At 33.8% G+C, this 25434-nt stretch overlaps 2 protein-coding genes across 2 annotated transcripts in view; both read left to right on the forward strand.

Annotated features, from left to right (window-relative positions):
* Nucleotides 1-25434, forward strand: part of LOC140443458 (uncharacterized) — a 223669-nt gene that overhangs the window by 155229 nt on the left and 43006 nt on the right. The gene's annotated exons all lie outside the window — the stretch shown is intronic.
* On the forward strand, nt 17689-22533 carry LOC140443117 (uncharacterized). The gene is made up of 3 exons (XM_072534200.1): nt 17689-17976; nt 18343-22097; nt 22522-22533. Exons 2-3 carry the CDS (start codon nt 18645-18647, stop codon nt 22531-22533), a joined length of 3465 nt encoding a protein of 1154 aa, XP_072390301.1. The 5' UTR covers nt 17689-17976; nt 18343-18644.

The raw sequence follows: 25434 nt of genomic DNA on the forward strand, positions 1-25434 counted from the left end.
GGGAGATAGGAGTAGTAAACTTTTTTGCATATTTTTTGGAGTCCCAAAATTTACATTCTCAGCAAAATTTAGCTTATTCGTATAATTAGAGTGCAAATCTCTGTCGACTAGACTAAATATGAACTTGTATGTTTATTATGACAGCGCTTGTAATATAAGATTAGAACGAGTTTTCGAAAAAAAAAAAAAAAAAAATAAATATAATCAGTAGTAAAAGTGACGCCGACGCTACTAAAACGGATATTGCCACATAAATTAAGAGAGGTATGAATTGAATGAATTAATGAAATTTCTTCTTCTTCTGGTTCCTATCCGTTTCGGATGTTGGAAATCATATTGGCAATCATGGCCTTGCTCGCTGCGGCTCGAAACAGCTCCGTTGAGGTTTTCTTAAACCATGTTCTTAAATTCCGCAGCCATGATATTCTCCTTCTACCGGGTCCTCGCTTACCTTTGACTTTACCTTGCAATATAGACTGCAGCAGGGAGTAACGGTGCTGATTTCTCATAACGTGTCCCAGATATTGCAATTTTATGCGTTTGATCGTAAACACAATCTCTGGTTCCTTCTTCATTTTTTCTAGAACTTCCTTGTTCGTGATCCTTGCTGTCCATGATATTCTCAGCATTCTTCTATAAAGCCACATCTCAAATGCTTCAAGTTTTTTAATAGTAGTGTCTGTGAGCGTCCATGCCTCCGCCTTGTACAACAACACAGAGAAAACATAGCATCTGAAATGTCTCATTTTTGTATCTAGGGATATGTTGTGACTTTTGAAGATGGCGCTCATTTTGTTAAAGACCGTTCTTGCCTTTCCTATGCGGCACTTTATTTCCTGTACATTGCTCCACTGTTCGTTTATAATAGTTCCCAGGTAGCAATACTGTTTTACTCGCTCTTTCTGCCTCCCATTAATGTATAGATGAGCCCCATTTATATTCTCCTTGCTGATAATCATTTGTTTCGTTTTGTGGGTATTAATGTTTAGTCCGTACTGTTGACTGTACTCGTTTATTCTGTCCATTAGCCTCTGAAGTCCCTCTAAACTATCTGCTATCACCATGGTGTCGTCGGCATATCTAACATTGTTTACTCTTTCACCATTTAGAAGGATGCCTTCGTCTATTCCGTAAAGAGCCTCGTTAAAAATTTTCTCTGAGTACATATTAAATATCAACGGCGATAGGATACATCCCTGTCTAACTCCATGTAGTATTTTTACGTGATCTGTTTCTTCTCCGTTAATTTTCATGTATGCGGTCTGATTCCAGTATAGTTCTGAAATTATTCTGAGGTCTTTGTCATCCAGGTCTGCTTCTTTTAAAATGTTTATCATCTTTTTATGTTGAACTCTGTCAAATGCCTTTTCATAGTCGATCAAGCACGCGTATACGTCGCAGTTAACGTCCCTGCATCTTTGAATCAGTACCTGTACTCCGAAAAGTGCCTCTCTGAAACAGTTTCAACATGTGGCTCATTAGGCTGATTGCCTTTTTAGCCCCCTGTTTTTTAGGTATCGCTATGAATTCTGATTCTAGCCATTTATCAGGGAGGATTCCTGTATTGTATATTTTATTGAAGACAGCCGTGATCCAATTTATTCCTTCTTCCTCCAAGAGTTTTAAAAATTCAGCTTCGATATTATCAGGCTTTCTTGCTTTTCATCCGTTTTATTGCTTCTTCTACCTCGGATTTAAGTATGTCCGGGCCCGTCATCCTCTCTGAAAATGGATGCCTATAATCCGTTCTTTGATCTTGAAAAAGTGTCTCCAAATATATTCTCCATTTGTCTTTCATCTCTTGGGTGCCAATGATTAATTTTCCATTGGTGTCTATGAGTTTCATTTGTGTTCGCTTTTTAAAATTACCCGTTATTTCTTTTACCTTCTTGTGTACATTAAAATTGTCATGCTTGGCTTGTAGTCTTTCTATTTCTTTACATTTCTCTACAGCTTCTTTTTCTTTAGCTTCTCTTATTTATCTTCTGATGTAAGCCTGCATTTTTTTATATTCATCTTTATTTCCTTTAATTAACCTTCTACGTTCCATTAAGTGAAGGATTTCTGGAGTCATCTACGATTTCTTCTTTGTTTCTTTGTTTGGTTTTAGCAGATCTTGTTTAGTTTTCTTAATTATTTCTTCGAATTGATTGATTTCTCGTTGGATGTTATTTTCTTCTTTTAGTTGTTTAACTTGGTTGTTAATATATTCCCCCACTTGCTTTTTAACTTCCAGATGTTGCAGGGCTGTCATGTCGTAGTTAGGTCTAGACTTTTTCTTTATTGTCTTCAGTCTCACATCCATGACTCCCACTAAAGGTATGTGGTCAGATTCAATGTCCGCTCCTGGATATGTTTTGACAGATTTAAAACTGTTTCTGAATCTTCTATTTACCAATATATAATCTATCTGGTTTCTAATTACGTTATGGGGTTTATCTGCTAGTGCCTTCCATGTATACCATCCATATAATGAAATTAATATTTTCAAAACTAGTACAAATTCTGAAACATCTAATAATACCGATTTCAATACTGCCACTTCCCTAATAATATTAATATAATAATTGTTATAATCGAGTAATTAATATTTATATGTAATGTATTCGTGAGAGCAATTGTTATGTTCTAATAAATTTATAATAAAAATTTTATAAGTAATGTTTCCATTCAGATTCTTTTTAACGTAATAAACAGGATCCATAAGTGATTTTACGGGATTCGCAGGATTCCAAATTCCTACTCAACTCGTAAATATCATGTCGGAACTCGTTACGCAAATTTTTATTAAATGATTATTTACTTAAATTTTTAATTTAATTTTAAATATGTAAAATCCGTAAACTAATTTTCGAAACCAAATTCAGATTTTTGCTTTAATCTGTGCCTTCTAAGAATTGCAAGGCAAAACAGACGTTGATAAAGATGTTAAGAGAGACATGGGAAATCTAAAAATTGCATTCCACAACATATCTTCTGAACTAAGCAAAAATTCCTTAGCAAATTGGTTTCCAGTACTTGTACAGAGTATATCGGAATAAAAAGGAAAAGACAGTTAGGATTTGATTTCACGTACAATGCGTCTGTGTATCCCCTTATACGTATTTCGCCATAATAGGGCTCTTCAGAGACGGTTATTCACAGTCGTTCTGAACGTGAAAATAAATCTTTTCTGTCTTAGGAAGCAACTATAACATGGCTTCGTATAGACGCAAATAGCGACATCTGATATTAAAATCCGTAAACTAATTTTCGAAACCAAATTCAGATTTTTGTTTTAATCTGTGCCTTCTAAGAATTGCAAGGCAAAACAGACGTTGATAAATATGTTATTAGAGACATGGGGAATCTAAAAATTGCATTCCACAACATATCTCCTCAACTAAGCAAAAATACTTAGCAAATTTGTTTCTAGTACTCGTACAGAGTATATCGGAATAAAAAGGAAAAGACAGTTAAGATTTGATTTGACGTACAGTTCGTCTGTGTATCCGCTTATATGTATTTCGCCCTAATAGGACTTTTCAGAGAGAGCTATTCACAGTCGCCCTGAACGTGAAAATAAATCTTTTCTGTCTCTAATGACATCTTCATCAACGTCTGTTTCACGTTGCAATTCTTAGAAGGTACAGATTAAAGCAAAAATCTGAATTTGGTTTCGAAAATTAGTTTACGGATTTTACTATCAGATGTCGGTATTTGCGTTTATACGAAGCCATGTTAGAGTTGCTTCTTAAGACAGAAAATATTTATTTTCACGTTCAGAGCGACTGTGAATAGCTTGTGAGCTATTAGGGCGAAATACGTATAAGCGGATACACAGACGCACTGAAAATCGTGCGCATGTAAAATCAAATCTTAACTGTCTTTTCCTTTTTATTAAATATGTATGTAAAAAACTAAAATTATTCTTATTTGTAAAATTTGTATTTGTTTGTTAGTTTCATTTAAAGTTTATTTGTCCAATTGTTTATTAAATCGTTCGCCTCTGTTTCTCTTAGGATTCTGCAACCCAACTAAAACTAATTCAATAATTAGTACCTTAAAATACTGTTGTTTATTACCTTTAACCATAATTGTCGTTTACGACAATGTGGCAAAGTTCTATTTGCCAACTCCGCCCTTTTTCCCTTTCCGTACATTTAGGTTTAAAGTGATTAACGCATCTTAATGGCTTTATCGTCATAAACACGTCTCTTTGTACATAGGCTTCAAAAAGTTGTTTCATACATTAAACATTTCCTGTTTGCAGTCAATTAGGGCAAAGAGAGATGGTTTTAAATGGCTGCTTCTAATGTCATTTTACATTCTTCTGGTATTTTTACATAGAACTTTTAGTTGATAAGGCTTATATAATGGTTATCCATTTACCCTGTCAAATCTGTTTTAGTGAATAAATAATGCAAGTAACAAATCACCGTATAGTTTTTGCTTTGCCCTGCATTAATATCGCAAAACATAAATAGTTTATGTACAGTTGCCGACAGATTGAAAGACACAAAATGATCGATCATTGAGCAAACATCATTCGCATCTTTCTTAGCAATGCTTTTATCAAGAATTTTAAAGACAGGCGTTTGGTCAGAAAGAACATGAATACTAAAACAAACAAAAAATTAACTATCTTTTGCACTAAACTTCATTTATAAACTTCATATTAGGACTGGAATGTTTTTTGGTAGTCCATGGTGATAACTTAATTTAATGCCAGGATATTTTTTTTTGTACAAAGACTTCAATTAATAGAACTTGGCACTTTTTCTTAAATGGAGTTTTTCTTTAACTAACACTATGTCAAGTTATTTTGTAACACTACTTTTTTCTCCTCACTAGCGGTTGCAATCGATTTTTCAAATGCAGCTTTTGTGATAGTAGTGCCATATACGTGCTTCAAGTATCTTTACGAGGAAACCCGAACAAAAAATTTTAATCCCAATTAAATATTTTCTTAGAAGAGTCATAGAATATTGTTTGACATATTTGACACTTCGACATCGACAATCATCATCATACAGCCTTCTACGTCCAAAGTTGGACATAGGCCTCCCTTAATTTCTTCCAGTTCTGTCGTTCTTGAGCTTTTTGCAGCCAACACCCAGCGATGCTTTTGACGTCGTCTGTCCATCGTGTAGGTGGACTACCTCTTCTTTTTCAGTCAGCTTGTGGTCTGTCGTGTAATTTTTTAGGTCCACCCCCTGTCATTCAGTCTGGCCACATGGTCTGCCCAGTTTCACTTCAGCTATGCTTTACGCTCTATAAAATCTGTGACGCCCGTGCTTCTTATTTTTTCGTTTCTAACTCTGTGAATCAGTCCAAGTAGCAAGCGTTCTATTCGTCTTTGGGCTACTCTGATTTGGACGTTGTAATCTGGGTTAAGGAAGGTGTTTCGGCACCGTAAGTGATGACTGGAAGCACACATTTGTCAAACTTTTTTTTGTTTTCAAATAATTTAACGTGTTGCACTTGAAGATTTCTGATAGAGTTCTATAAGCGGCCCATGCTAAAGTGATTCTTCTTTACAGTTCAGCAATTTGGTTATCCGTAGAAATTTGGATTTCGTGACCTAAGTATTTATATTTATAGACTAATCCTATTTCTTTGCAGTCGACTTCTGGATTTTTGTTTTGTACCAGATTTGTCATGTATTGTGTCTTTTCAAAATTTATGTCTAAACCAACTTCTCATTACAGGTGGCATCTAACATAGTAAGCATAACTCGACCATAAGTTAAATATATTTAATTCGTCAAGCAAATAAAAATGTTGTCACTATTTTTTAGGGAATAATGTTTTCTCTCTTCTGAAGAATCAAGAAATCTTTGAACGCCCACCTTAACAACATCAGTTAATTTGTGTGATATACGTTTACCTCTTCTATCAGGTTATCAAGTTCTATAGTACCAGTGATAGACAATGATTCGCTGATTATTTGAATTTGACGTGAAGTAACCCTATGAATAGAAATAAAGGCCTTTGTACAGACGAGAACATAATTTAAATTGTCATCGCTTTGTACTCTAACTCTGTACGAAGGAGAAGACAAGTTAATCCTAGATTTATCTTTATACAGGAAACGCAGAGATAAACTTATCCAGTTAGATATTTTTCTCATCGTAGCTGCTAAATTCTTTTAAGAGCACTTTATATTTTTTTGGCTTCCTACTAGAGACACTTTTCAAAACGTTTGTCTTGTGCACCTACCTCTTTAATGATGTGACTACTTACTCTTATTTTTCAATCACACTGCTCGTAAGCCATGCATTTTTTTCTTAGTTCTTTCTGAAGTACATATATCCGAATATAAATAAGCACTAACTCGTTGTCTGAATTACTATTCATTATACCAAGTCAACAAAGTCAGAATAGCCATGTTAGTGTCCAACATCCGTAACGGATAGGCACCATAAGAAGAAGATACAAAGTTATTTTGACCAAGAACACAACAATCTTAACCACGAACTACTTTAACTAATAAACTACTCTCACTATGACTCTAGACCTCCCCTCTCCATAAATTGGACCCTGAACATTTTTCCTTCTGTGAGCTGTGACTGAAATGTTTCTCCTAAGGTGATTTTTGTTTCTTCAATTACATAGAACTGGTAGTGTTTTTTCTGTTTAGCGGTCGATACAGATCTCATTGAACTACATTATGAGGTTAAAACCAAAATTTAGATATTTTTGGGCACCGTTTTACCCTCTGGCACTTTAGATTATATTCCTAAAGTTGAAATGGCTTTTGTAGTCCAGGAACCGAAGGTTTTCACCTCGCAATTTTTTCGGAATATATCGATTTTTGGAAAATTTAAGAATAATTAGTGGATAGTCCAAAGATCAAAATCTATATGATGCTGAAAGGTGCTTTTACCATGGGGGTAGTTGCCATCTCATCTCGGGGTGAAAATTTTTTATTATATTTTGATTGCAAAATTTCGTAGAAAAATTAATTCTAAAAAAACATTTTTCCCTATATTTTTTTGATAAAATTCATAGTTTTTGATATATTCGTTATCGAAAGTGTTAGTGCCATATCAAAAAATTAATGTGTTTAATCAGTTTTCTGCTAATAACTTAATTATTCTATAAAGAAAGAGGAGAAATTTAAAAATACCTAAACAAATTGGTCTTTTTAAATTTTCTTTAATGCTAATATTAACCGAGCTCTACTTTATTCTAGGTTAGCTATTCTTAATCGAATGCTATATTCTATAATTTCATGGTCAAATGACGGAAAAGCTATGTATTTTTAAGAATAAATTATAGAAAATGATTTAAAGTATTTAAAGATCTATCTTAAAAAAGTCTCTAGCTCTAGCACAAAAATTCAGTGACTTATGATAAAAAGGAAGTCTCCGTATTGTTTTCAACGAGAAAGTGAGCGGAAGCAACCCCTAATTACCTCCCTAAATAAAATTAGTCATTTGTCTTGTTTAGTCCTCTTTAATTATGTTTTTCATGTACATTTTAGAAGAAATTAAGTTAAATGCGAATAACGAATTTTTATAGTTTGAAAAAACTAATTTTACCAAACCTTTTAAAGTCACCCCTTCTTAAAACTGAGGGTTTTTAAAAAATTTAATACTAATAACCTTGTAGCACTTGTAAAAACCTACAAAATGTTTTGTAACAGAATTTTCTAAGGTGAAAAATAAAAAAGTTATGGTTAAAAACCAATAAATGTGTTTGGCAAAACTGGAGATATCTAATTTGAAGCATACGAATGTAAGTTAGCGGTGTTTTTTTTATATTCTGTAACCTTGGAAACCTTTTTTGGATGGTGCTAGAAAGATCACCAGTGGAGACACTGCGGACGGCAGCCAGTTGGTTGGTGGAGAGCGAGTCCAATAGTTAGTGTGCAATTTTATTGTACAAAACTCCTAAAGAGTAAAATAAATTGAAAAAAGGAAGACTTTTTCAAGTTTTACTTGAGGGAATGCGCTACGAGTCATTCATCACAGCTACTACGAAAAATAGTGCCGTCAAGTTGTCATCACTCATGTCTACTGTAGATAGTTTAGATGAATACTCAAAAAGGACTTATTTTAGATCCAGCAGTGGCTGGGAAACTATAATATTCAGCTAATTGACTGGGGGTGGGTTTCAAAAGATGGATCGTTGCACCCATTAAAAATAAAAGAGTCGCCTGCTCCCGAAGAACTTTTAAAAATTATATTTTGTCAGTACAAGAAAGGTTGCGGTGCCTCATGTAGCTGCAGAAAACTGGGTTTATTTTGTAACCCAATTTACTCAGATGGTTCTGGTAATAACTGCAGTAATAGTACTTCAATAATAGAAGATAAGGAAGAAAATGATGAAAGAAGCGACACGAATGGCGAAAATGATTGTTATTTTAAGATTTTTTATACATTTTGGCAATGAGGAGCTAATTTAATTCTTCAAAATGAATTTTTAAAGGGTTGAAATATTTAAAATGTATACTTAGAGCACCAAAAAATCATTATTTAATTCATCTTAATCAATTTTCACTGGTTATAAACTTTTTTTAGAGTTCGGAAGAAGTGGTAGTTTTCACCCTTAAATAATAAATTTTGAAGGGTTGAAATACTAAGAAATTATATCAACAACATCAAACTACTATTACCTAAGAAATTATATCAACAACATCAAACTACTATTACCTAAATCATCCGATCCAAATTTCATCCTACTTTAGCTTTTTTTGTATAAATTTGAGCAATTATCATTATTTAATTCATATGTACCAAATTTCACCCATTTTGTGCTTTTTTTTTATAGATTTTGGCAATAATGGGTGGTTTTCACCCTTAAAAAGTAAAAAGCACCCGTCAGCACCATATAGACTTTAAAAGAGAGGGTAAATTGAATTTAATCCGAAATTTTTATGCAAATCGGTCTTTTGCTGATCAAATTGCGGAGGATTTGACCTATTTTAAGCTTTGTTTTTACTGCAGAAATAAGAGACAAAATTGAAAAAGCACGTGCCAACTTCGTGAAAATGAAAACGATTTTATGCAGCAAAGATTAGACATTGGCCCTCAGAATAAGGCTAATTAAATGCGGGTTATGTACACAGTGTACTCTACTATGGAGCTGAATCATGGACATTAAACCGGAATACAATAAATCGACTTAACGCGTTTGAAATGTGGACATTTAGAAGATTGTTAATGATTCCATGGGTAGATAGAATCACGAATACAGAAGTGTTAAGGAAAATATGCAGAGAGAGGGAAATGGAAAATACAATAAAAGAAAGGAAATTCAAAGGAAATTCGATAATTCAAGGAAAAGTAGAGGGTAGGAGAAGCTTAGGAAGAAGACGCGTGTGGGGAGCCTTGTAACTGGCTCCCTACATAAGAGGGTTGAAAATCTTTTGATTCCAATCCTTACTTCAAAGGACTTTTGATTGGATGTATCTCCATAGGTTTGGTTCTTCAGTGACCGTTGAAGGATAAGGATTGTTAATGTGAGCAAATATAGCTCCAGAGAAATAAAATTCACTTTAAATTTATCGACTTATAATTAACTATTTTTAGAGTAAAGAAGCCTCAACACGGCCGTAGCTGACTGTACAATATCAAATAATTCTTTCTTTATCACACGTAAAAGAGAAAACCGTATTTATGAGAAAAATGCCCGATTTCGGCGTAGAGAAATATTTTATACATGAATTGAGAGTGTTTTAAAATGCACATGCCTCAAGGGCGGTGTGTGAGAACGAACTGATAAAATACTACTTGATGTGTAAAAGTGAAGATTACCCCTCTTGTATTTAAGTGTGAAAACTATTTAAGAGGCTGTGGCGCCAATGAGTCGGGTATCCCGAGCAAACTTGATGAAATGACTATTTTACTTATTCTACACTAAGAAAAGTGTAAAGAATTACATTTTTATTATTTATTTTAAAAACAATATGTTCATTTCTGGAACATAGACTGCCCGCGTTGAAGTATTTACTTCAAAACGAAAGAAAGAGTGATTTGAGAAAGTAAGCAAACTTAACTTAAATGTAATTTAAGAAATAACTATTCCTAAACTAGAGTAATACAGTCAAATGTGACAAAATTTAAAATTTTAATTTTCTACTTTGTACACAGGAAGAGGACAGAGTTTTGTAATGGGTCTGTTAAAATATCCATATCTAGTCTTTATTTTAACACTACGGACCTTATAGTCCTTACCAGTAAGCAATTCAACAATTCTTGCCAATGGCCATTGTAGGGGTGGAAATTTATCTTCCTTATTTTCAAGACAAGAAAATACTCAAAAAAAGTGTGCCGTTTGCAAAAGTTTTATTATTAAATTTTCATCATTTTTTAATTCTGAAACAGAGAAGGGTCCAACATATTTTTCATTTAGAAACTTGAAATTGTGAATGTACCTGAGAATAAGTGCGATACTGCGTTGTAGTTTTGAGAAGTTTGAAAATTTGAGAGATAAATTTTCAATGAAACTTATTGGGCTTTCTTGTGCTAGATGAACTATTTTCTTTTCCTCGGGTATTTTACTTACATTTGGTTTTGAATCATAAGAAGTTAAATCTAAGTCATAATTAAGTAGAAATGAGGGACCTTAAAACCAAAATTATGAGTTTAGAAGTTCAGGAGCAGACATGCCTCTTGACGCAATATCTGCGGGGTTTTGTTTTGACTTTATATATCGCAACTTAAATTGTGGGTTTCCTTGTATTTGCAACAAACTGCGACCATCTCGAGCTATGTGAGCCTAACCAAACAAGTACGATTTCTGAGTCAGTCCAGCAGTTTATTGAGTCTATTTGAGTTAATTTAATATTTAGAATTTCAACTATTCTTTTAGTGAGTTTGCTGCATAAAACAACACCCATAAGTTCTAACCTAGGTAAAGTTAATGTTTTTATTGGAGCTACCCTACTTTTAGAGGTGATGAGTGTGGAAGAGACATTTCTTGAGCTATAAGTAACTCTAATATATATGCAGCTGGCGTATGCCTTTTCACTAGCGTCGGAAAATGCGTGTATTTGCATACTACATATATAATTTTCAATAAAAAAAGGTCTGTGAATTTTTAAATGTTTTAGTGATGAAATATGTTTCAGAAAATTTACCCATTCATTTAAGAGTGTAGAGTCTAAACTTTCATTCCACTGAATTTTGAAAACCATATTTTTGCATTATTATTTTTGCAGTTACTATTACTGGATTAATTAATCCCTTGGGGTCGAAAAAACTTGCGATTATCGAGAGCACTTGTCTCTTAGTGTAGGAATTTTTTATTTCGATTTCTGGTACTGAAATAGAGAAACTATCTAATTTAGAGTCCCAACAAAGACCTAATATTTTATTGGAATGATTTTGTGGAGATATGACATACGTAGAGTCAGTTGAAAATTGTGAAATATTTTCTAAAAATTGTGGTGAATTTGAACACCATTTGTGAAGAGATATGCCTGACTTTTGTAGCAGTGCAGTGATTTGCTCATGCGCAAGTGTGAGTGTTTCAATACTATTTGTACCATATAATATGTCATCAATATAGCAAAAATTAATGAGCATATCATGAGCGAGAGGATATTCTTCCTTATGCATGTTTGTGAGTTCAATTAAACATCGTGTGCTAAGGAAGGTAGCTGGTTTCGTTCCATAGGTAACCGTTTCCAATTGTATACATTTTAACGGCTCCGAGGGAGAGTTGCGCCACAAAATATTTAATAAGAAAGTTTGGTTGGGGTTAATTCTGATTTGTCTAAACATCTTTTTTATATCAGATGTGAATACATACTTAAAGAGTCTAAAATTGACTAAAGTGTCAAATAGTTCTGATTGTGTGGTATAACCCTTTAACATAATATCATTAAGGCTAAAACCAGAAGTGGTTTTGATCGATGCGTCAAAAACTACGCGCAAACGAGTTGTGAGAGAAGTGTTTCTACACTGTGGTGAGGCAATAAATATTTGTTTTCTGAGTGTACATTCTGCAGAGACAACAACATATTTTGCATGTCCTAATTCAATATACTCATATATAAAAGATTTATATTGTTTGTAAAGAGGATCATTTTTTGAGAATTTGTTCTCCAAATTTAGAAATCGCCTTCGCGCCATTTGGAAAGAGTCGCCCAATTTATTATTTTCATTAGGCGTTTATAGGGGTAAATCTACTTGGAACTGTCCATTCGGTAGGATTTGTGTTGTGGCTTTAAATATTTTCTCAGCCTTTTCATCATCAGGACTTAAATGCTTTATTTCGGGAACTTCTTCAATGTCCCAAAACCTTTGGAGAAGATTATTTATATTTTCTTCTTCAGTGTGAGATTGAACAAATAAAGAAATATGATTCGAGTGTGAATAGTTACAGTTTGATTCTCCCTGGGGAGGAGTAAGAGGGATCACTGAGCTTTATGCCAGCTGGTATCTTTATTTTGCTACGATCTAGAGGTATATAAGATATTTTACACGTAATATTATCCAAAACTGTACATGATTTTTGAAATTTCATATTATTGTTTTTATACGGGAAAAATTCAATGTTTAAAATTTCATTTGAGATGGAACAATTTTGAGAGATTGTGGAAATTTGTAATCTTTTATTAGTGGTAGAGTAATTTAGTTTATTTACTAAATCTTTTGTTGCAAAGCTCGATTGAGATCCATTATCGAGAAGACATCTTGCGTGTACAGGTTGTCCACTTTCAGAGTAAATTGTTACCAGCGCTGTGGCTAGCAAAACTTCGTTTTTTGGATTGAAAGTTGAGACAGAAGAGATGCAAGATGAATTTTGACTTTGTGTGTCTGAGAGTAGACAATATTCATTTGTCTGAGTGCTTAAGTGAGTAGAAGTGTTTGGTGATTCATTATATGAATGTGGAGAACTAATTCTTTGAGTAACTTGGGCATTATTACTCCTTTGAGGAGCATGAAAATGACTTTGAGAGATATGTGGTGCACTATTTCGAGTTTGTGAATCACCCTGTATACTTGCGGACGATTGAGAGGTTTGTGGTGCATTAAAGCGTGATTGTTGCCTATTGGCGTGACTTGATTACCATCATGTGAATTTGAAGCACTTTGATTGCTTCGAGTTGGAGAGAATAAATTACTTTCATGAGTGTGAGAAAAATTATTTTCTTCATGTAGAAGTGTATTGTGCTTTTTATTGCAAATTTTACATGTGTATTTAGAGATGCATTTATCAGTAAAATGCTTAGTGCCAAAACAGTTTCTGCAAAGCTGTGCTTGCTTTACAAAATTAACCTTTCTCGAGAATTTGTGTCTTTAAATAAGTTACACTGATATATTTTATGACCAGTTTGTTTACAAATATGCAATTTTTATAGCTAGATTTATTATTATTTATAGTGGAAATATGAGCAGTTTTTTTGAGTGACTTTATTATTAACTTTGACTGAGTTTCAGTGTAATTAAGTTTCTCTAAAACATCACATCTTTTTTCTAGAAATTCAAAAAATTGTTTGAGTGTTGGAACATTCTTAGAACCTACTTCATATTCAAAAGCCTTGTAAGAAGCGAAATCTATTTTTTCTAAAAATATTCTATTAAAAGTAGGTCCCAATGTTCAATTGGAACTTCGAGATTACAAAGAGCTGGAAGCGTTTGCTTCGTGTGTACAAGAAAATCTCTTAGTACCTGAGGAGTGCATTTAACTAGAGATTGAGACTTTAACAGCTTTTTTATAAGAGTACTAATCACTCGTGATTTGTCATCATATCTTTCTTTAGGGTTTTTCTAAGCGATAGCAAAATTTTGCATCTACTACTTTGCTACTGCTAATTAAGTTTAAAGGTTCTTCTTTGAGGAAGGATTTTAAATATATAAACTTTTGTACATTATTTAAACTTGAATTGTTTGTAAGATCAGAGTTTCAAATAGTTAAAAGAATTCATTGAATTCTGAGAAATTTCCGGTAAGGTTTTCATGCTAATTTCAGGCAGCCTCGCACTGGAAACAGCATTATTTGAGCTAGGTGCTTTATTTTCTGTTAAATTTAATTCTATTATTTTTTTTTTTGCAAACCTTGAGTGTGTTGAAGTATTTTTTCTTCAACATTTGCTCGATCAGCTGATTGTTGGTCGCTGTCATCAGTCTGTTCGATTTCTAATTGAATTGTTCATATTGTGTGAAAAATTAAAAGTTGTTCTTTCCTATTTCAATCAAGTATTTCGTTTTCTGTGTCTTATTGGCTATAAACCATTCTGAGATACGTGTAATTGTTGCTTTAAGTGATTTGCGCTTTTTCTTTAAAGCTTCCATTTTTATTTAAAAGTGAATTTATTTGCAAATATATGCTGAGCGAGAAATAAGAGTGAATGATTTGTTGTTAGTGTAAATGGCTTTTTCAACTAAGATGCGATTTTAATTTTAATAGAGTATTTTTACTAGAGTGATAAAACAAATATTTTTCTTGAGAGCGGGCTGTGAGACAATCTGTATAATAAATAATTGTCAGCTATCTTTAGCGATATTGAAAAGAAAGATCTGTTGTCAAATCAAAGCCATTAGTTAATATAAATATTAATAAACAAATAAAAGTCGAGACAAATATCTACCAATATAAATTATGTAAATGCATTAACTATAGAAAATATAGAAAAAATTTTAACCTCACCAAATGTTTTTCAAGTATCCAATTTAATTACTGCTGTCGCTTACCAACACATAACGCACTTTTCACAAAACACACGTGTCTAATCTTGAACGAAGGTCAACTTGTGCAATCTTTCTTCTAGGGACGAGAAACCATTATTCTTTCTTCCTGTTGCTCTCCGGCATGTGTAATCCTTTTCTTTCTTCAGTCCTGTTTCATCAAATAATCTGTGCTCGATAGGACCACGAATATGGGGAGCCATGGTCTGGCTCCCTACATAAGAGGGTTGAAAATCTTTTGATTCCAAGCCTTACTTCAAAGGACTTTTGATTGGATGTATCTACATATGTTTGGTTCTTCAGTGACCGTTGAAGGATAAGGATTGTTAATGTGAGCAAATATAGCTCCAGAGAAATAACATTCACTTAAGTTTATCGACTTATAATTAACTATTTTTAGAGTAAAGAAGCCTCAACACGGCCGTAGCTGACTGTACAATATCAAATAATTCTTTCTTTATCACACGTAAAAGAGAAAAAAGGTATTTATGAGAAAAGTGCCCGATTTCGGCGTAGAGAAATATTTTATACATGAATTGAGAGTGTTTTAAAATGCACATGCCTGAAGGGCGGTGTGTGAGAACGAACTGATAAAATACTACTAGTAGATAGTATATGTATATCTGAGCGCAACCCCTAAATCGCATCCCCTAAAATCGCAACCCCCGGTCGTAAGTTCCAAACGGCTTAACGTAGGATGACGTACGAGGGCTCGTTGGAAAGGGGATGAAAAATGGGGTTGAACGCAGTATGTGCCGTGCGCATCGGAGCATGTCAAAAGGTCATTACGTCATATCTTTGTTTCTATTGGTCCAATCGGGGCGTACGAGGGCTCGTTGGAACGGGGAGAAGGCAGGGAGACAAAAAACAAAGATGGCAGCAGTGCCAAATGGGCGCTAGAACGTATCTTCGTTGCTATTGGCATGATTTTGACGTATGAGGTGTCAAATGAAAGCGTTGACACAGAAGCCATGTCAACGATCAGTATGAACATTATTCTTCTTCTTCTTCTTCTTGTCCATACAGTGCCTAATAGAACGTGACATCCGACGTAGAACGTGACATTCGACACAGAACGTAAAATGTCGCGTGAAATGACGTGACATTCGACGCAGGACGTGACATTCCACGCAGAACGTGAAATGTCACGTGACATTCGACGCAGGACGTGACATTCGACGCAGAACGTGAAATGTCACGTGACATTCGACGCAGGACGTGACATTCGACGCAGAACGTGAAATGTCACGTGACATGCGACGCAGGACGTGACATTCGACGCAGAACGTGAAATGTCGCGTGACATTCGACGCAGGACGTGACATTCGACGTATAACGTGAAATGTCACGTGACATTCGACGCAGGACGTGACATTCGACATAGAACGTGAAATGACGTGACATTCGATATAGAATGTAACAGGGTATTAAAGAGATCTTATACATAAAATTAGACATCACAATGTAATTCATCATTCAAAATCCTTTAATTTGATGGGTCATACGTCGATTTCCGCTTATCCGTTCAAAAGATATATGGTAAGGTGTCATAACGGCCGTTGTAATAACTTGGTCGAACTATAAATGCTTATTTATTGTTATTGACGGTAAATCAAAACCATTGGCATAGAAAAATCTCTTATCGCAGTTTGATCTCAAGCAAACCCTAACTCGCTCAATTTTGCACCAAGTGCTCCGTGCAGTATACCATTAGAAAGGTATTTTCATGTATATTACGAAAATTACCGACCAAGTGCGATACGATCATTATTTATGGCTAAAAACATCATAAAACGAACCAACGTCAAATTCAAAATTCTCTTGTACTAATACAAATTATATCTTTATAAAATTTATCTAGAAACTTGCAATATAAAACGTGACATTCTACGTAGAATATAGTCAGTAGTAATGCGTAGGAGAAATATACATATCTTTCATTAAAATATCTTTTATTATTGAGTTACATATAGATACAAGTTATATATACAACACTGAAACTTTTATATTAAAAAAAAGACATAGACATGTACAAGTATTGTTTATTTACATTACATTAGTACCAAAAAAGCACTTCTTTATAATCTTCCTCCATCTTTAGTAAGCGATTGGGATATGCCAGCCAAAATCATCCCTTTTTCACAAAACCTAGTAGTTCAAGTAGCGTTTTACTCAGGTAACCTCTATTCAAATATCGGATAAGGGTATTTCGTCGATCAGTATTTTTAATTATGTGATGTAATTTAATTTGAACGTCGTCCGTTAATGCCTCAATTTGCGTTTTTATGTGTAAAAGTCGTTCTTCTCTAAGTATTCGTTCTGCTTCCAATCTCCGTTGATCTTCAATTTGCATGTTTGTCAATTGTTCTTTACATGTTTCACATAATATGTACTCAGTCCTAGTATCAATCCAATCGTTCATTTTGAATATTTCTATACAACCGCAAGGTTTTATAGTTTCACTTATTGTCTCATAAGGCATTGTGTATCCTAACCAGAGGAATAAATGTAAGAGACTTCTGAAGAGGTATCCGAAACGTTGAAGAAAAGAACTAGCATACTCCAGAGTGCTATTCTCTGCACACACACACACACACACACACACAGATACAGAGAGCAAAAATAAGGCATGTAAAAAACAGACAAGCACCTTGATTTATACTAATTTCCAAAAATTGTTAATACAGTTATTTATACAAATATTCAAACACACATATCTTCAGACTGAATAAGTTTTTGTGTAATATTAACCGTATTTTTATAAAGCATGTATTATATGGATAAAATTAGTATTAATCAAAGAATTGAAATTATATACAGAAATATATTAAATATGTTAAAAGATAGTGCATTTGTTAGCAAACAGGATGAAACCTCGTGATAACGCGGTACCGCATAATTCAAAACACGTAAACAAGTGTGATATCAAATTTTATTTTAATCATTGGAAAAACAAGTACACAGGAAAGAAAACCGCAGTTGCTACATTTTGTAAAATATATGATGATATCAGCAACCACATTAACAAAATTCTAAATTGATAACAACGATTCGCTTACCGCAATATCTATTTATTGTATACCATAAAAATTAGTTGAAGAAATAAAAATAAATATATAAATATGAGCATTTCTAGAACACAAGGTGTTGCTTATCAATGAAACGAATCAGTTGATGGTACCGTAGGCGCATTAGGTTGGCGCAACTTGGGCTCGCGTGGGGCGATATGCTGCTCTGTTCTTTAAAAGACCGAGGAGCGCATACGGTGTCACAGTTCGCATCGCAAACATACAACAACAACAAGTTCGCAGTAGTCAATACGGTGTGCAGTGACTTACATATATCTGATAAAGGTAAGCGGTTTTTGTCTTTTGTATATTTCTATGTATTTATTATGTCCTTTTTATCATTGTATTTTATGAGAATTGTACATCTCTCTGTTCGTATTTCATGCAGTATTTTATGAAAAATGTATACTGTTTTTGTATTTATTATGTCCTTTTTATCTATTTGGGTGTTGTAAAACATTTCACGTCTGCTATTTTTTATAAGAAGTATTCTCCGCTGTTCGTAGTTCGATTTCTTGTAGTATATGGTTCTTCTCTATTGCCGAGTATGTAATGCATCTCTCCATTCACGTTAAGCGGAAAAACTATAGTTTGTTCTATTGTTGTTGTAGATGGATCTATCAAAACTAAATAATTCATCCTTGGTTGCAGAACGTAAGCCAATAAAAAAACTTAAAGATCTGCAAATTGGAGAAAAATTTACCATTCACAGTGCAAAGGTGGTAACAACACAATTTGGGGATACAGTTCTGCTGGATTTGGGCGCTGAAGTTGTTTTCTTACCACAGCGGGTAACCAAAGCCTACCAAGCAGCAATAACGGACCTCATCAGCGGAAACTATTCGCTGATATACGAAGGGGAAGTTGATATTGGAAAAAGCAGACTCCTAGCATCCTTTAAGATAGTTGAATAAGGTAAGTGATTTTTTCTTATTGTTTGTCTGTGAGTAGCCATGCATATAAAACAAGTGATTAAACAGTCTGATGATTTGATGCACATTATTAAAAAGCTTAGTAAAATAATTTTCGATAAATTCACTGAAAGAGATCGTAAAGTTTGGACAAGACGGTTAAATAGTCAAATTTTTAGATGTAGTAAAGTAATTAAAAACAATAGACTATCCGTAGGAACAGTTAGAAAATTGCAAACTTACATAGGACATTTTAAGCATTTTAGGCAAATTATTTTAAATTTTAATAATAAGTACGTTGGGTTGGGGCTTAATTCAAAATTACGCAATAGAGTTAAATGGGAAAATGTTATTTCGTGTTTTGCTAGTCGAATTAAAACTGGAGTTATAGTTAATTTAGTGCATAAGGACTTAACACAGTTCCTAAATGATTGTTATATTATTTTTAGCAGAAAAATTAAAATTATTTTAAAAACAAATAGAATTCTTAAAGTTAATACTACATTTTGCGGCGAATTCATTAAAAAATCAAGTGATACCGAAAGTTTAGATTTAAAATATTTTAACACTAAAAATGCTATTATAGACACATCGACCGATTTACATCTTTGGTTTAGTGAAAATGTTAAGGATAAAATTTTTACAAAGCTGTCTGAATTTGCAGAAAAAGATTCGGGTGCTGCTCTGTCTAAAGTAATTTCATTAGAAGTTAATATTAATAAAGTAGAAATAGGAAACGGTTCATCGTTCATTGACTTGCCAATAGAGATTCAGAAAAAACGAGCGTGCATTAATGTGCATAACGTTGATCAGGCTTGTTTTTATTGGTCGATTGTTAGCGCTTTGTGTCCTGTTACTAAGGATCCACAGAGAGTTTCGAAATATCCACATTATTCTACTGTTTTGCAAACAGACAAATTAGAAAGCTCAATGTCATTAAGCCAAATTTCAAAATTTAAAAAATCAAACGCCATATCTGTCAATGTGTTTGCATTAGAATTAAACGTAGTGAAGGACAAACAATTTTACGAAGTAGTACCGGCCAGACTGACACCGCAAAAGATGGAAAAGCATGTTAATTTGCTGCTAGTACAAGATAAATATTTTCCAAAATTAAACGATTACGATGCTCCTCCAGAAGATGATGATGATCAGACTGAAATACGCCTTCATTATTGTTGGATTAAAGATTTAGGAAAATTAGTAAGATCACAATTGAACAAAAACACACGTAAAAAATATATTTGCGATCGTTGTTTAAACTATTTTCACAGCGAAAGCAAACTAGCAGAGCACGAAGAAATGTGTTCAGATGTGAATAAATGCAAAATGACTGTTCCTAAATATGATCATGTGGCTTTTCGCAATTTTACATACAAACAAACAACTCCGTTTATAGTTTATGGCGATTTTGAATGCCAATTACATAATTTTACAGATTCCAATGTCACAGTGAGTAAAACAGCAAAATATCAGAAACATGTACCTTTTAGTGCAGGTTATTATTTGAAATGTGCTTACGATGATAGTTTATCTTATTTTAGTAGCTATAGAGGTGAAAATTGCATGGAGTGGTTCGCAAAAGAAATGACCGAAATTTCCAAATTTGTAAATTCCATAATAAAGACAATTGTACCTATGGTCGAAAAGCCAAACACAAATGGAGCAACTGTTTGCCATATTTGTGGCAAACGCTTTTTGGCTACAGATACAATTGTTGTAGATCACGATCATTTTACGGGACAAGTACGGGGATTTGCGCACCAAGCATGTAATTTGAACTTTAAAAAATTGTTTGTCGTCCCAATCGTATTTCATAATTTTAGTGGCTACGACTCGCATTTTATGATTATAGATCTTTGCAAGCATGGGCACTTGAGCTTACTTCCCATTAATAAAGAAAAATATATTTCATTTACATTACAATCTGACGAACATCAAATTAAATTACGATTTATTGATTCACTTAGATTTATGGGAGCTTCACTCGATGAATTGGCATCTCTTTTAGATATATCAGAAAAGAAGATTTTAAAACGAGAATTTAGTCAATTAGATAATGATACATTTAATTTGTTAACTTGTAAAGGAGTATTTTGTTACGATTATATTGATAGTTTGGAAAAATTGGATGAAACTTCTTTACCCAAAATTAACCATTTTTATAGTAAGTTAAATAATGAATACATTAGTGAAGAGAAGTATGCTCATGCGCAAAATGTTTGGCAGACATTTAATTGTAAAAATTTGGGAGAATATAGCGATTTGTATTTAAAAACAGATATTCTGCTGTTGGCTGATGTGTTTGAGCAGTTTCGACAAAAATGTCGAGACACATATAAATTAGATCCAGCATGGTATTATACTATGCCAGGATACACTTGGGATTGTATGTTGAGATACACACAATGTAAATTAGAATTGCTAAAAGATGTGGATATGATCTTGTTTATGGAAAAAGCCATAAGAGGTGGGATATCTGTTTGTAGCAACAGATATTCGGAGGCCAACAACAAATACATTTCGTCGTATGATCCCACACGGCCCTCTAAGTACATCCTCTATTTAGATGTAAACAATCTGTATGGCTGGGCCATGAGTGAAGCTTTACCAATAGGAGGATTCAAGTGGATCGAAGACGTAACCAAATTTGGTGTTGGTAATCTTCCCGAAGGCCATATAGATATTATGTCAATACGGGATGATGCAAAGGAGGGCTATTTTTTCCAAGTTGACTTGGAGTATCCACGTGAATTACACGACAAACATAAAGATTTTCCATTTGCTGCCGAACACCGCATTCCGCCCGGTTCAAAATTGCCAAAGTTAATACCAACCTTATATCACAAAACCAAATATATTATGCATTATAAAAATCTTAAACAGGCATTAGCCAACGGGTTAATTTTAACAAAGATACATAAAGTTTTGAAATTTAATCAATCTGCGTGGCTGCGACCGTACATTAACTTGAATACTCAACTTAGAGCTAAAGCAACAAGTAGCTTCGAGAGAAATCTTTACAAGCTAATGAACAATGCGGTGTTCGGCAAGACTTTACAGAATCAAAGACGTCATCGTATTGTAAAATTATGTAAAAAGTGGCATGGAAGGTACGGAGCCAAAAATTTGATTGCAAGTATTCGGTTTCATAGTAGTACAATCTTTAGCGAAAATTTGGTAGCTATCGAACTTAAAAAATCAGAAGTATGTTTTAATAAACCCCTGTATATAGGCGCAGCAATTCTAGATATATCCAAATTATGTATGTATGATTTTCACTACAACTTTATGCTTCCAACGATGAGAGAGGAAAACTGTTCATTGCTGTACATGGATACAGATAGCTTTATTTATGAATTGCAATGTTCAGATGCATATAGAGAGGTTTTAAAGGCGCATCCAAGTAAATTCGATACCTCAGACTATGCCGAAAACAACCCATACGAAATAGAAAGGTTAAATAAAAAAATCCCCGGATTAATGAAGGATGAGGCAAATGGGAAAATAATTACACATTTTATTGGATTACGATCAAAAATGTACACATTTAAACTGCAAATAACTGACGAGGAGAGGGAAAAAGAGAGACAGCGTCTAGAAAGAAAACAACTAAACAAAGAGAGAATTGAATGTGACTTGGGAAATTTGGGAATAACGAAAAAAGCAAAAGGAGTGAAATATAACGTCGTTCGAAATAAAATTACGTACGAAGACTATGAAAAATGTCTTAAAGAATTTAAAATTCAAACCGCGAGCCAAAGATGTATTCGGTCGTACCAACACTCAGTATTCAGCATCGAGCAATCCAAAACGGCTCTAAGTCCTTATGACGATAAGAGGTACTTAATACCAAAATCATTTAATACGCTTCCGTGGGGACATTATCTTGTTGAATAACATGTATTTGTTGTTGCAGAAAAACAGATAATTGGTGTCACAATTCGTTTTATCATGTCTTGTTTGATACTACTTGGTTTTTTCAATGTAGATGCACTATGCATAAATAATTATCTTCTTTTAGTATATGGCTACTCATAAGATCACAAAAAAAAGAAAAGATCACTTATCGCAAAGTTTTTGTAAATTGTAGTTTTTGTAAATATAAAAAATAGTATTAATTTTATAATGTAAGTTTTAATAATAAATTTGTGTAATCTTACATTTTTTGGTTTTATTTATTTATGTTAGATTACAAATAAAAGACAACATATTTATATTAATATTATTTATTCAGTTAAATCATTTACAACTTTAATTTTATAATAATATACAAATTCCTTTAAAGCTAAACTTAACAAAGTGTTTGGACAAATATTGCAATATGCTGCGAAGGCTTCAACTGGTCCATGTAAAGAGTCTATAGCACCAAAATTGTTCTTGATGAAAGTTAAAATGTTTATATAGTATTCGTGAAATTGTAAACTCTTTAACAGCACCACTCTATGCGACATCATGCTCTGGTCTGCTTCTATAATTTGGTTGACGTCATCTTCCCACAAATAAAATGCGGCTCCAAATTTCTCGATTGTCAGCAACTTTACATTTTCCATCACCAATTGTCTTAGTTTGCAAAAATCACCACACATAAATTCGATGGGATCATACTCATCTGCATAAGTCGGTAGATCTGCTTGGAAAAAATCACTCATTTTTTCTTTAAACCACTCAATTATGGCTTCCCACTCGAATGTGCTTAAACTGATTCTGTTAAAATTACCATGTTTACACAGAATGATGGATGGTGAAAAATCTCGAGCTGGAGATAGACCAATTTTTATATGGAGAGAGCTCATTGGATATGTAGTTTCCAATAAACAATATACTTCATTTGTGGCTGCTGCTTCAAATTTTGCCAATACTCGATCTAATTCGGCGCCAGGACTAGGCGGTTGACCATCTTCATCGTAGCCAAATTCTATACTAAATTCACTGCTATCATCATCGAAATTAACAGGCTGACTGTCATAACCACTATCTTGAGAGCTCATCATCATCTTCTTGTTTCGAATACCGTTGACGAAATGGGTGTAAACTGAACATCGTAGTTTGTCTTAAATTTATACTTTTGTCATTCCCCACTCCTTGTGGTTAATTGTAAGCCTTTTTTAGAAAAGTGTATGTCTACGCGGCGAATCGAAATATAGATCCTCAAACTATATTCGATTTATTTATCCAGCTGTTGTGTTTGCTATCCATTCCTAACCATTTCACATACATCTTATTGCCTTTTCGTCTGAGTACTTTTTCGACCAGGTATATGTCAGGGCTTGATGTTTTCTGCAATTCTTCTTCGTAAAAACCGCCACTAATCGGCGCACCTTGCATGTCTTCGAGCAAATACGTTATAGGATTTGTTATCTTAACTTGTACAATTTTAAATAATTCAGTAGTCCAATTGGGCGTGTATGCCTTTTCGAAGAAATGTTTTGCCTTTGATACACGTACAATGTCGCCAACTTTAAACTTACGTGGACCGGCAATCTTTAAATGAGTATAACTTTTGTTTAAAATGGCTTTTTCGTTGGATTTGTTAACCTGAGACGGTTTGTATCCTGTTTTACTGTGTTTTGTGTTGTTGTATTCCTCGGTGATTATGGGTAGAGCATCTAACCATTTGTACGATCCATGTAAACTGAAATACTTGTACAACTTTGCTTTCAACGTTCTAATAACTCTTTCGCAAATAGCAGCTTTTGTGATCGTGTAGGTGCTGTAATGATTAATTTCATGGTTTTTCATTAAATTTTGAAATTTTCTGTTGTAAAATTCGGTTCCCTGATCAGATTGTAAGTTTTTTGGGACTCGTCGAGTATGAGCGAGAATATCCGAAAATGCCCGAGTAATTTCCTCACCAGTCTTCGTTTTTAGAGGACGTGTCCACACAAATTTTGAAAAACAATCAATTACAACTAGTATTAGTTTGTAATTTTTATTTTGATGTGCATAAGGACGCATTTCAGCCAAATCCATTTGCCACAAGTCATCGATTCCTTTGATTATTGTTCGACGACGAGGATAGTTTTTTCGTGCTGGTTTATGCAATTCGTTCACCACCTCTTTCTTTTCTTTAGACATTATTTTTTCATCGCACCTTCCACTACCTTAAGACGTTTGTCTATATCCCATGAATGAACGCTATCTACTATGCTTTTTAATGATTGTTCCACTTGTTTTATCCTCTGTTCCATCTTTATATCGTACATCGTATGCTTTGCAACTGTTTCTGCAGCAGATTTTAGATTGTTCTCCATATCCTTTTTCAGTGTATTCAAATCATCTTTGATTATTTTTTGTAACTTTTGCTCGAGCAGTGGAACTGTAGTTTTATGAAGCTCCTTTCTCACATCGTTTAGTCCGATTGCTAAATCCTGTATGTCATTAGTTTTTTGCTCGAGAAGTGGAACTGTAGTTTTATGAAGCTCCTTTCTCACATCGTTTAGTCCGATTGCTATATCTTGTATGTCATTAGTTTTTTGCTGCAATATCACACCATGTGTTTGAATTAATGGATAGTGCAGGTTACGCAACTCATTGATTTGTTTATCAACGTATTTTTTCGTTGCAGCATCGTCATTGTCTGATGGATCCTTGACATTGCAAATTTTCACATTTTCGGCATTAATATTTCCGTCAGACGTATGTGGAAATGTAACTCGTGCCACCTTTTGGGCATTACTACTACTGTTACGAGAGTGATGACCGAATTTGTCGACACTCATAGTGGAAATGATACTGACATTCCCAGTTACTCTATTATATTAGCTTCTTTTAGTTCATTGATGATTGCTACGATTTCGTTGTCGAGAGATGTGTTGCCGGCGTCTTTCGA

This window comes from Diabrotica undecimpunctata, chromosome 6 (assembly GCF_040954645.1).
Source record: "Diabrotica undecimpunctata isolate CICGRU chromosome 6, icDiaUnde3, whole genome shotgun sequence".
Lineage (NCBI taxonomy): Eukaryota > Metazoa > Arthropoda > Insecta > Coleoptera > Chrysomelidae > Diabrotica > Diabrotica undecimpunctata.